At 36.7% G+C, this 13,050-nt stretch overlaps 1 protein-coding gene across 3 annotated transcripts in view; it reads left to right on the top strand.

Annotated features, from left to right (window-relative positions):
* Positions 1-13,050, top strand: part of LOC145489642 (4-aminobutyrate aminotransferase, mitochondrial-like) — a 129,110-nt gene that overhangs the window by 73,298 nt on the left and 42,762 nt on the right. For all 3 annotated transcript variants that reach the window (XM_081468667.1, XM_081468665.1, XM_081468666.1), the window contains 3 exons: positions 3,869-3,932; positions 10,367-10,515; positions 11,253-11,334. In XM_081468667.1, coding sequence (XP_081324793.1) covers positions 3,869-3,932; positions 10,367-10,515; positions 11,253-11,334 — 295 coding nt within the window. The remainder of the gene's footprint in view (positions 1-3,868; positions 3,933-10,366; positions 10,516-11,252; positions 11,335-13,050) is intronic.

Here is a 13,050-nt window from a genome sequence, read left to right as displayed (position 1 = left end):
TCAAAGAGTTTGAAAAATGCTCCGGTGAAGTATACTATGCAAAGCCACTGTACTAATCTGAAAAAGTAATGTGTTGCTCTTAAATACCTGGAATGTGTCGCAAATTAGTCAAGCGTGAATATTTCCGGGAAAAACTACAATTATGCAAATTAGGAAATTAGGTTAAAGTCGTGAGAAAGCTCACGCGACAGGATTTTAACTTGCCAAATGAGAATTTGCGTATTTTTAAAGACTTTAAGACAGACTAATAAAAAATAGTTTTGATCTGGAAATAAACTGCCGCACTTTAGAGAAAACCAGCTTTAAAAATTGCCAAAATTCTTCTTACTCACGATAGCCACGAAGTGATGATATTTGGAAGCGCTCCAAAGTAAGTTATTTTTTACCAAATTAGTTTATATTGGAGATATGAGCTGTTTATAGGCTGGGAAGTATGTACAGTTCATATAAATGAATAAGGCTAATGCAAAGTACGTAAAATCATTCGTGGAAGTTTACCCAAATTTCCCATCTCATGTGACCAAAATAGCACCAAAAACTAGGGGGTGGTCTAAATTCTATGAAATTTATTTTATTTTACTAAAAATACCACCGGTCGTTATCTTATCTGATAGGGAAAAAATGCTGAGAGTTTGGATGGAATCGGCTGACCTCGATCCGTGGACCCTGCCTGGTCCCTAGTGACAAAGACACTTAAGTTAACAAAAAGTGCTTAATGGTACTTTTGGAGACATTTCGCGGAAACCCCTTCATCAGTCACAAATGAAGCATTAAACAAATGTTATTGTTCGTGCGTGGCTAATGGCATACATGCTCTTGAAAATGCTACATGTGCATGTGTGAGTTCTTATTTAATCAAAGTGGCTATGAGCCACTCAACTTGGAAAATAGATTGTCTGTAAATGGGGCAACTTTGATGTGACTGGACTGAGTTTTTAATCCGTAGTTCATATATCGTTTATATATCGAGCTGGTAACCTAAACAAGACAATCAAGTCTGAAGATTGTTAACATCATTGAAAACCAAGTTTTGGTTTATTTCAATGAAAGAGATTGTTACAATATTTTGGCTCTATTACAGTGTCGTGCGGTTAAGATCAAAACAAGTGGACAGTGCATATATCAAGGCTAACTAGGTGTAACATGAAGTATCGAACTAGAGAGATGATAAATGAAGTTAAGCCCACTGGCATTGTTAAGAAATAATGCAAAATGCAATAGTAAGAAAATAATTAAGCAGATGTGACACCATTTAAAGCATCCATGAAGACATCCTAGTCCAAGATGTTACCACAAAGAAATTACCGCTTTTATGTGATACCAAAGCTAACTAAGCTAAGTTAGTGTTAGGCACGTGACCAAGTAATCAAATCCCTGGCCATCCCTGTACTCTGGGTTCTTATTTTATTTCCTATTTTAAACATAAAACCAGGATGTGCAAGTTAATGAATATTAATGGCACAATGAACATATTTCATTGCAGAGGTAATAATACATTTGGAAAAGGTAAAAATATTAAAACAAGCTGAAAAAAACCTTCACGTAATTAAATAGTGAATTCGAGTTTATTGTTGATGCCTTTCTTTTTTCTTTTTCTTTTTTTTTTTAGTTTATTTCCACACTAACAGACCAAAAACAAGAACTACTTACAATGCAAAATACTTACAATACAATGCTACAGTACATCATTTATCTACTATTTACTTGGTTATACATACACCACTTACATTCTGGAACTTTTTTCCCCTTCCCCTATTGTATATGATATTATTTAGGCAAGATTAACCCCTTTTATACTTTACAATAATGTCTTCAATTTGTAGGTTACTTAAAAAAAAATTCACATTACTTATATTTCTACCAAAAAATAATGCTATTTATTACAATTGTTTTTTTTTCTTACTTGTTACCACATGCTGCCATTACATAATACTGGTGCACACTTTCATATATTTCTTAAAAACTTAATGATTTTTGTTTTTAGTTGATTTGAAATAATGTATCTATATTTGGGGAAGCATGCTCATTATGAAAACTGCGTACAAGATAAGAAACAACAGAGAAAAGAGAAAAGAAAAAAGGACACAAAAGAACACAAACTACCAAGTAGGCTGCCAGTCTTGGTGTAAGGTTTTGGAAAAGTAAAGAGTAAAATTAGAAAGAGAATTGAATAGCAATAGGGGAGCTGCTAAAAAAAGGTGGATTGAAGTTACAGTTTATTTGAATAGATTCCATTTCGATTTGTATTTCTTAACAGTGTTGGTCTTATAAGCATAACATTTTTCGATTTCTTGGCTCTTAAGGAAAGTTTGTGAAAATACTTGTAAATTCGGAAGGGTTTTCTTTACTTTCGATGAATAAATGTGATATCTGCCAATCAGAAGTGCATGGTGTAGAAGTGTATCCTCTGTACTATCAACTAGTCCCAGGCAGGTTGGTAGGGTCAAAGAAAGGTCCTTTGGCTTTATTTGATGCTGTATCAACCAATGCTGGATGTTTTGCCAAAAGGTTTGAACAAATTCACAGTCCCAGAAGAGATGAATCAGGCTTTCTGTGTTTTGTTCACAGAAAGTACATATGTCAGTTAAAGAGATACCTATTTTATAGAGATAATCATTCGTTGCAATTTTTCTGCGAAGAAGCTTAAATTGGAAAGTGTGAAGTTTTGTTTCTTTTGTGCAATAGATAGGCAAAATATATGACTTATCCCATTCTATCAAGTTTTCGTAATTTTCGCAGTCAGCTATCCATTTACTCTGGCTTTTATCAGGTGTTGAAGTGATTCCTTTGACAATTAACTTATACACCTCATTGCAAAAGCTTGAGGACAATAGTAACTTTTGAGTACGAGTGAGTTGGTCTTCAGAGTTCATCATCACCAGGTCCTGAAAAGACTAATTTTGCCAGGGCGGAGACTACACCATAGTACCTTAAAAAAGTGGTATTAACTTTGTTGCGAGTTTTAAAATCCTTATACTTTAAAAAGTTGCACTTTTGATCCAGCATGTCTTTGGCCTGATTAACTCCTGCACGAGACCAATCAGGATAAAAGATTTGCTAGTTTTCAATTCTTAGAAGGGAGATGTACCAAATTGGTGCATTGCCGAAGTGTGTTGGATTTTCTTCATGGATTAAATTTGACTAGATTTCGATTACTTCCTTGGCAAAAGAATCTTGAATGTTTAAGCCAGCTACATTAGCCTGCTTCAAATTACCAGTCAGAAGTAATTTACCGCCATGCTGTTCAATAAGAAAGTCAGAAAATAGTTTCCATTTTGCTTGATTGTTGTCATCAAGGTACTTCTTTACCCATTTTGATTTCAGAGCATGATTGAAGGATTGAATGTCTAACATTTTTAATCCACCATCTTTATGTCTGTTTAACATCACACTTCTTTTAATTTTATCCCCTCTCCCATCCCACAGAAAATTGTACAGAAGTTGATGTATTTCTTGGCAACAAGATGATGCCTTTCTTAGCAACAACTCCATTGGCACCATATGGATATCGTGATGTAGTTAAATAAGGATGCCATATTTGTGTTAATTATACCTGTGAGAGATAGTTCTTAGGACTGTAGTTGGAGTGGTGTGGGTTCGAGCCCTATCATTTTAAACCCAGTCGTCACCTGCGATGCTAGCATAAGCATAAGAAGCTTATGTGCTAGTGGGGATGGTTGCGACATAAGCATAAGTGTTCTTCTTATGCTTATGTTTAATTTAGTGAGGACATGGTTTGCATAAGCATAAAGATTTACATTCTGTTGCCATGAGCCTGGAACAGGGAATAAATTGTAATTCCCAGCTGGATCCCAACCAGAGACAAGAAGATAACTGGTTCCTTTTTATTCTTGGTTCACTTTATCAGGTTCCTGGTACACCACCTTTAACAATTCTGGCATTTGAAAAAGGATTTCATGGTCGAACATTGGGTAAGATTCTTCTGCATATATCACATCAACATTCAGTAACTACATGATCTTCAAAATATCCCAGAATGATAATTATCATCAATTTTTTCCTCCCATTAGCAAGCAGGGGAAGAATTAAATTACTCCATGTGGAGTGGTGTGCTATGTATGTGTTCATTTACTTGTTGCCAAGATATAAAAGGATGTGAGTGATGTGGCTGAAAATTACAACAACCATTGTATTTAGCTTTGTTAAGAAGTGAGGCAAATATGGACTGATGCCATACATAGCAGTTATTTAGTGGCAGCAAATTTGCATTGGCACTGCAGAAAATATAACTAAACAATTGCCTTCCTTCTTGCTTGCCACAACCCCCCTCCCCCCAACACACACCCAGCCAGCATGGAAATTTTGTACTCAAGGACTGTGTCAAAACTAATAGAAAGAGACAGTAGCAGGGGCTGTTACATAAAACTGGTTCGGTGTCAACTCTTGCATGTATACACACATACATATACATACATAACCTTTATTAACACATCAAAATTGTGTTACCTGAGAGGAAAGATCCTGGATCACGTGTACTAAAGGCATCTGCAGTTGAGTGTCGATTGATACCCTCAATTGATACCCTTGATTGACCCTCCATCAACACCTCGGTTGACACTCAATCGACACTCCATCAACATCTCGGTCGACAGTTGGTCGACAGACAATTTACAATCGATGCATATGAGTCGGGCGACACTCAGCCGACTATATTGACCGACTGTTGATCAAATGATGGTTGAGTGTTGACCGTGCGTCAATTGCAATGTCAATTAAGTACTGGTCAAGATGTTGATCAAGGGTATTGATCGAGGGTATCAATCGAGGGTAATATAATTAAGCCTGCTAACTATTGTCTAATAAATTATTAAAAAGCCTACCAGCTATCAACTAATGAGATACACTATTAAGAACTTAGCTAAGAAGAAAAGAAGAAGGAAAAACAAACCCAACAACTACATGTAACAACATGTATGTATTAAGAGTCCCTGTCCATAAAAATGGAAAATAACTCGGCAAGGGTCGAAAATTCAATTTCGCTCATATTCTTATGGTAGATAGGCTAGGGCATGACAAAAACTACTGGATAGTTTTTTTGGCAAAATATCCTTTTATTTCAAAGAAATATGCAAATTACCAAATTCCGTTAAAATCGTCATTTGATGCACCATTTTATTAAACAAGTTTGAGAGCCTCATGTGCAAAACCACATTATTCTTCCGTCTTTAAAACACTCAAATATTTTTGTGCAGTGTTTAAATGTGTACTGGGTTGATTTTAGGGAATGTTGCATTGTCTTTTTGGGTGCACAATAATTAAATTTCGAAGACATGCATTTCATTCACTTAAAAATACTTCGTGAATATAATTAATTTTCACCATGTGCGAAACCTTCAAATGAACCAAGCTTCTGGTGGTTGAATCTTAGAAGGATGGTCTACAGATTCCTTTAAAAATTTCTTTGGGCAACTGATTGTAAGCAACGCGAGAACTTTTCAAAGTACGTCAAAAATGCAAATATTTGACCATCCATCGTCAAATTTCAATTTACAGGTTAGACGTATATTTTAGCATGCGCCACATGACTTGACCTATGTTAAGCTGAAATAGACACAGAGCTGATAATTTCGAAATGTTCTAACCTCATTTGCTGTAAAAGGCAGGTCCAAAGCCGATTTGACGTGTTTCTAGTCGATCTCTCACCATTCGTCGCACATGAAGCAGATGTTTGCTTTTGTTTACACAAGGTTAACGTCCGATGTACATCACCTACTGTCAACCTATTATTGGTCGAATACTATGAATCTGTGACCATCTTTCTGCGCATATGACCATCACTGCATCTAAGTCTAAAACGGCTGAGTCATTTGTAGATAGTTGCTTGCTTTGCGCTGCGCCAAAATATTGCGTTTGATTGATTGCTGACCATTGCTGATAAGCGTGTCGGCGCAGCACAATCTCACAGCCGTTATTGTTCGTCACGCAATACTGTCACGGCATATGCTGCACATTTTTATCTATTTTGTATAGAGCACTCTCAGGATAAGTGAAACAATTTAATCATTGTTCATCTGTTTTTTTCATATATATATAATAATATATGTGTATATTTATATAATCATATTCTATTGTGAACATGACCTCGGTCCAAATCACGTTTGTTGTACGTTCTGATGTTTCAGACAACAGCTGATAAAGCTAGTACCTGTACTCACTAGAATTTTAAGAAAATCGCCATAAAAAATTATAGATTAATGAAGCAAGAACTAGCTGAAATCACATGTCTAATTCGTGAGAAAAACAGACTAAATTTAATTAGTAATCGTGACGTGGGTAAATAGCCCTGACCATGCCATTTTGTTTGGTGTATTTTGTTTGCTTAGTGGTGAGGCATTGGTATGTAACAGAAAATATAGGACTGTTGTCAATACAGTCCAAAATTATCGTCAGTAAAATATTGTAAATGAAACACCTATTGACCGGTTACCTCCGCAGCCATCATATGGTCATTCCGATAAGGGTTTCATTATTGTCTTTACCCCTATTAAGCGGCCACCCAAAATTTAACAACTTTGTTTTGGAAAGGGCAATGGCAGATAAGAGTCTGAAATTGAAGGTGCATGACGAGTGATAATTCAAACACATGTCTATCATGATTGTATTGAATTGACTCCATGTTCACCAAGAAATTTATAGCCCGATAGTGAAAAATTAAATATTCAAGGTACACCAACCTCTATTTAAGCGGCTAGCCCCATTAAGCGATCACCACCCATTACCCCGAGGGTAGCCCACTGTATTACATGTAAACCAAAAATAATTGCATAGCGCGAAAAGACCTAGGTATGAGTTTAGCGTTACAGTATTATGCAGGGGTATGTAGGTAGCAATGGTCGAGTAAAAGATAACAACAGGGGCAATGGTAAATTATTCATTCTTTTCATTTCTTAATTTAATCTCTTCCTACTCAACACGATTGTGTGCTCCCAATGATTCCAAGCCTTATGGAGCCTTATGTATTGGGATAGAAATTGTCCCACCCCTACCCTCTAAAATGGGATGACAGAATTGCATGACAAACAAGGAACCGCTAGGGGTTTACACATTATGCTCTTAAAATCGAGCATTATGCTTTTTGGCACTGCCCCCAAAACGGACTATTATGCTCCAAATTATGCTCGACTGTAACTATTGTAATCGTAATTATGCCACAAAATTTTTTTCCCAGACCCCGGTGAGTTATAATTATGCCATAAAAATTTTTTCCCGGACCCCGGTGAATCATAACTGTGCCGTAAAAATTTTTTCCAGGAGCCCAGTGAAGTGCGATAATAGAAACCATTTTGATTCATAATAAATTAGTAACACAATATGAACATTTAATCCAAAGAACATTAAAATAGCTTGAAATTTTGTAGTTTTAACTTAATAAATGGACAATAGTAGCTCTAAAAAAGGAAGTAACTGTTATGTTGCAAAATGGCACTATTATGCCGCCAAAAAAGCACTATTATGCCGGCATTATGCTCGATGCTCCACATATAGTATTATGCTCGAAATTATGCCGGCATAATGTGTCAACTCCTAGGAACCGCTGCAAGCAAGGATTTAAGCCATCAAACCATTATGATCGAACGTAATATTTTGGTGTAGTGCAAAGCAAGCAACTATCTACGAATGACTTAGCCGTTTTTGACTTAGATGCAGTAGTGATCATATGTGTCGAACAAGGGTCACAGATTCATGGTATTCAACCGTTAAATAAGTTGACATTTGGCGATGTACATCGGACCTTATGTAAACAAAAGCAAACTTCTGCTTTATGTGTGACAAAATGGTGAGAGAAACACATCAAATCGGCTATGGACCTGCCTTTTACAGCAAATGAGGTTAGAACATTTCGAAATTATCAGCTCTGTGTCTATTTCAACTTAACATAGGTCAAGTCATGTGGCGCATGCTAAAATATATGTCTAACCTGTAAATTGAAATTTGACGACGGATGGTCAAATATTTGCATTTTTGACGTACTTTGAAAAGCTCTCGCATCACTCATAATCATTTGCCCAAAGAAATTTTTACAGGAATCTGTAGACCATCCTTCTAAGATTCAACCACCAAAAGCTTGGTTCGTTTGAAGGTTTTGCACATGGTGAAAATTAATTATATTCACGAGGTACTTTTAAGTGAATGAAATACATGTCTTCGAAATTTAATTATTGTGCACCCAAAAAGACAACGCAACATTCCCTAAAATCAACCCAGTACACATTTAAACATTGCACAAAAATATTTGAGTGTTTTAAAGACGGAAGAATAATGTGGTTTTGCATGCGAGGCTCTCAAACTTGTTTAATAAAATGGTGCGTCAAATGACGATTTTAACGGAATTTGGTAATTTGCATATTTCTTTGAAATAAAAGGATATTTTGCCAAAAAACTATCCAGTAGTTTTTGTCATGTCCTAGCCTATCTACCATAAGAATATGAGTGAAATCGAATTTTCGACCCTTGCCACTAAATTAAGAATTTGTCTCATTTTTACGGGCAGGCACTCTTAAACCATGTGTCTTTTAAAGAAAGGTGCTCAGAGGGTAGGATTAAACATCCATTAACCCATCTAGTTGTGTCACCATTACAGAACCATTTTCACAGACAACTGATGCCAGACAGATCTGTCATCTTTGTGACCAATAACAGTGTGTGCTATTGAGTTACAATGTATGGTACATGCGAGAAGTTTAGAGGGCACGGAAGAATTTTAAAAGTCCCCAAGTGAACCATAGCCCAAACATGTACAGCTAAATGCACAAGCCAATATCGATATATATATATATATATGTTTTACCTTAATTGTTGTTACATTGTGTTAACTGTAACTCCTGCAGGGCAAAACCTTTCTGGCGAAGGGATTTGCTCATGCTGTCAGTGTGCACTATTGGATTAAAGTATAATTCTACTGGTATACAACTGCAAATGCGGCAATCTGATTAGCTGAGCTACTCATACACTATCAGCCATTGGAGTGCAGTGGTTAGAGGTCTTGAGGAAGATTTAGAAATATTACTGGACAACATAGTAAATGGTTTGAACCCAGGAGTATCACATTGCTTCACATCATCAACTGACAAACCACAACATTGACTGAGACTCTGCTCAGTCCTTAACCTACAGTACAAACTATTTTCAACGACTGACTCTGGAAAGCTGGTACACTAACCTAGAATAAATGCCACTTAACAGATGTCAACAACTACCAGCGCCTTACAAACGACTTATCCATGACGGAAACGAAACTGACAAACGGACTTCCAACAGACCGACTTAATTTGACCAACAATTAATAGACGGACCAAAAACCGACCAATTTGACTAACAATAAGACAGGTCAGAATCCACCAATGACTGATAACAAACTTTACACAAGTCTTTCAGCCAATACCATCATGGCTAAACTGACCGATCATGTTCAATGGACCAGACTGACAAAAACTATTCACTTGACTCTGAAGATGACTTCCGTTCAGGTTGTCAAAACGTCAGTCACCAACAACAGTTCTTTTCAGAACTACCCTCACCCGGACGATCACACTATACGATCTATTACTGGACAATTTAATTCTAAAGAACACTTAAGATAGGAATTATGTGACTTTAAAAACTGGAATTTTCTCAATGAGCCCATAAACGCATGTGCACAACTGCAAGTTTCAAATAACAATTCAATCCATGCAACTTTGCTAAAGCATGGAGTTTAACACTATACTACATTGAGAAATGATTCATAATGTTTATTAAAATGAAATTTAGTTAGAATTCTACTAAAACAATTCACCTCTTTGCTCTCGATTTCTATTAAACAATTAGATTATGAGCTCGAGATTTCTATCGCATGATAGTTGATGAGGGCGTAACCCCAGTCAACTATCACGCAATAGAAATCGAAAGCGAATAATCTAATTGTTTTGGTATAAATTTAATAGTCATTCAAAAATCTGTCTAAATCCTGTTCACAGACACTTCGAACTCACTAAGAAGCGGCCATCATTTTGTTATCAAGCGCACACTGCTACGCTACTCACTTTGTATCACAGAATAGATAGTGAGTAGCATGGCTAATCAGAGAACAGCATCCGTAGTAGATTTATACTAAAAGGTGATAGTATTTGAGGCTGAAAGCCGAATTAATTATCACCCAGTAGAGTCATTATCACTCAGTTCAATTACCATAGCTTGGCGTACGGATGGACAGTCACATGACAACCAAATTTTTTTAGATCGATGGGTTACCAAACTTTCTAAGGTACAGGGCTCTGCTCGCAGGAGCTCTGCTAATATAGAAAACATGATTTCTCATTGAAGTTGCGAAAATACAGGCTGTGATTTAATGTTTGTTTCTTTGCAGGTGCTCTTTCCACAACTCGGTCAAAGGCCATGGCAAGAGTAGATATTCCAGTGTTTGATTGGCCAAAAGCACCATTTCCTTATCTGAAGTATCCATTAGAGAAACATGAAGGAGAGAACAAAGTAGAGGAGGAGAGGTGCCTTGAGATGGTAAGGTCATAGTTTTTTAAATAGGGGGATTGGTTATGAAACTGGGAAAGTTCTTTGTTGTTTGTTTTTTTGACCTTGGCCACTCAGAAAACACAATTGTCGGTTACTACTGACAGAGGAACTAACCAAAAGAAACAATTTGCTTGCGTAATTCATACATAGTGCATGAAGGCAAAGAAAAAGTGCACGGTCGTGGACCTTTCAACATAAATCTTGGCATCTTTGCCTGCTGCTTTGATGTTTCCCCTCCATTAACTATATTAAGATATGCATCCTTTACTACATCACTTTGCAATAATTTGAAATGTTGAGGATGTCAGGTTCAGTTCAGTTATGAAGGCATTAATTCACTGTTGGCATGGAGAGAGCAGATATAAAATAAATATAATAATTATTGTCTAATGTTGGACTGTTTTTCTTATGTCCTTCTGTGTGTGTTTTCCATATTGAGTCCTGTGCTGTCTTTTTGTTCTGTTCTGTTATTTAAGTTGACAAAAGAAATAGGTAATCCACTGTTTTTCTACTGTTAACAATTATTGCCTTCAACTCCATTCTCCCTTGTTAAAATCAAAGCAACATCCAGTTTTCACACAGTTAGCGCAATGTAATTGACAGGGAATACCACTTCCCTCAAAATGAAAAACCAATTGAAAAATAAGGAAAGATAAGTAAAACTACATAGTTACACAGTGAAGATTATTTCATTTAAGCCATTTGCTCTGTTTTGTTTTCTATAGGCACGTGAAGCAATTATTAGTAGTAACAATGTTGGCAAAAATGTTGCTGGAATAATTGTGGAGCCCATTCAATCTGAAGGAGGTAAGAATTGTGTAAAAATTTGCATTTGTGACCACCAGGAGGGGATAGCTTAAAAATAACTTTGAAAGAAAAACCTAACACTGTAACATGGAACTTATTTTCACTCAACAAACCCAGAGGAGGTTGATCCTTTATTGAAAGCTTTCAGTAAGACCTTCTGGTAATTGCAGCCCTAGTAAACATAGATTACCCTGCTATATGTTGTTTCAGACCATTAAAACTACTACTGAGCCACAAATTCTACAAATAAATAAGCATTAATACAACATTAAAATGTGACTTCAATGATACAGTGGAACCCTACCTTATGGCCACCCCGTTAATACCACCACCTCATTATCACGGCCACTTTATTGTGGTCTGAGCAAAAGCTCAGTCAGTCATTTTCAGCAGTTCATACAGCCAAATTGTTATAATCCATTGGTGACCGGATTAATGGGGTTCCACTGTAACAAAATTTAAAGCTAACCTAGCTGCTGTACCTTCTAAAGCCATGCATCGTCTCATATTAACTATAATGGATTATTTTTAACCCAATGATCACTTCATTTTCAAAGAGAAATGTAACAGACTTAGTGAGGTCTGTTGCACAATTCACGCCTGGAAAACTTTGGGGTTGAATCTCTTCTCACTAAATTGCAGTTACAAGAAAAAAATTCATCAAAGGAGCCCTGTCGTAATCAATCAAACTCAAATCATTCGATTGACTTGTCATTAGTTAGACAATCAAGACAACACAAGTTACATTTTGGATTAAAACCGTGCTTTGATGTGCGTGTTTGTGAAAAGTTTGGGGTAACATTATTGAATCTAAGATAATATAATGCTGAAAAATTATGCTCACAATAAATCCAGTGGAAAGATTTTTTTGGGGGGGGGGGGGGAGAGGGGTGGTGTCTAAGAAAATTTTATTAACACTTAGATATAAATTATTGTTGAAGATAATGCCAACTTCTACTTTATTGCTCGAGTAGCAGCTGAAGCACGCTTTGTAACCCCATTCACAAGACCACATGTCTGTGGTATTTTCAGAACTGTGGACTTCTGGTAACATGTATACAATATTCGTATTCCCTGACGGTCCTGGGATGAGTGGCCCTTGAGCATGAATGCGAGGCTAATGCGGGGAAAAGTTAAAGGGATGTGGAGTGTTTATGTAGTGATTTCTTTGATTTTGCGTGAAAATGCCGAAACATCACTGTTACTACAACTGTACTAACAGCGAGGCAAAGAAAAAGGACCCAGTCAAATACCCCGAAGTTGCAAGTGTTACTTTTCATTGTTTTCCATCAAATGACGAAAAAAAACAGTAAGCTCCTGGAATGAGTGAGCAAGAAAGACGTCAAAGGTGAATCACAGCATGCCGGCTGGAAAGCCTAAATGTCACAAGGTATACTTGAATATGCTCTAAACACTTTGAAGGAGGTCTAGGGCCAACAAAGGCAAACCCTGTCGCTACGATATTTGATTTTCCTAAACATCTCCAGCGAAAAGAAGTGAAACCACGCCAGGATCCGGATGCGAGACAATTGAAGAATACTTCCACAACAAACAGAATTCAGAAGGCAAGCAAACCTGGCCAATCAAAGGTTAGAAAACACAACGAAAGTGTTATAGGCAAAGAAATCGGTAGTCAGGATTTGTTGATTGCGACACTGGAGTTACATTACAATACAATCGGTGATCAGCATCTGTTGCTCGAGAAACCTCAACCAG

Source organism: Orbicella franksi, chromosome 6 (genome assembly GCF_964199315.1).
Source record: "Orbicella franksi chromosome 6, jaOrbFran1.1, whole genome shotgun sequence".
NCBI lineage: Eukaryota > Metazoa > Cnidaria > Anthozoa > Scleractinia > Merulinidae > Orbicella > Orbicella franksi.
Note: the sequence above shows the minus strand (reverse complement) of the source record. Positions and strands in the feature narration are given on the sequence as shown.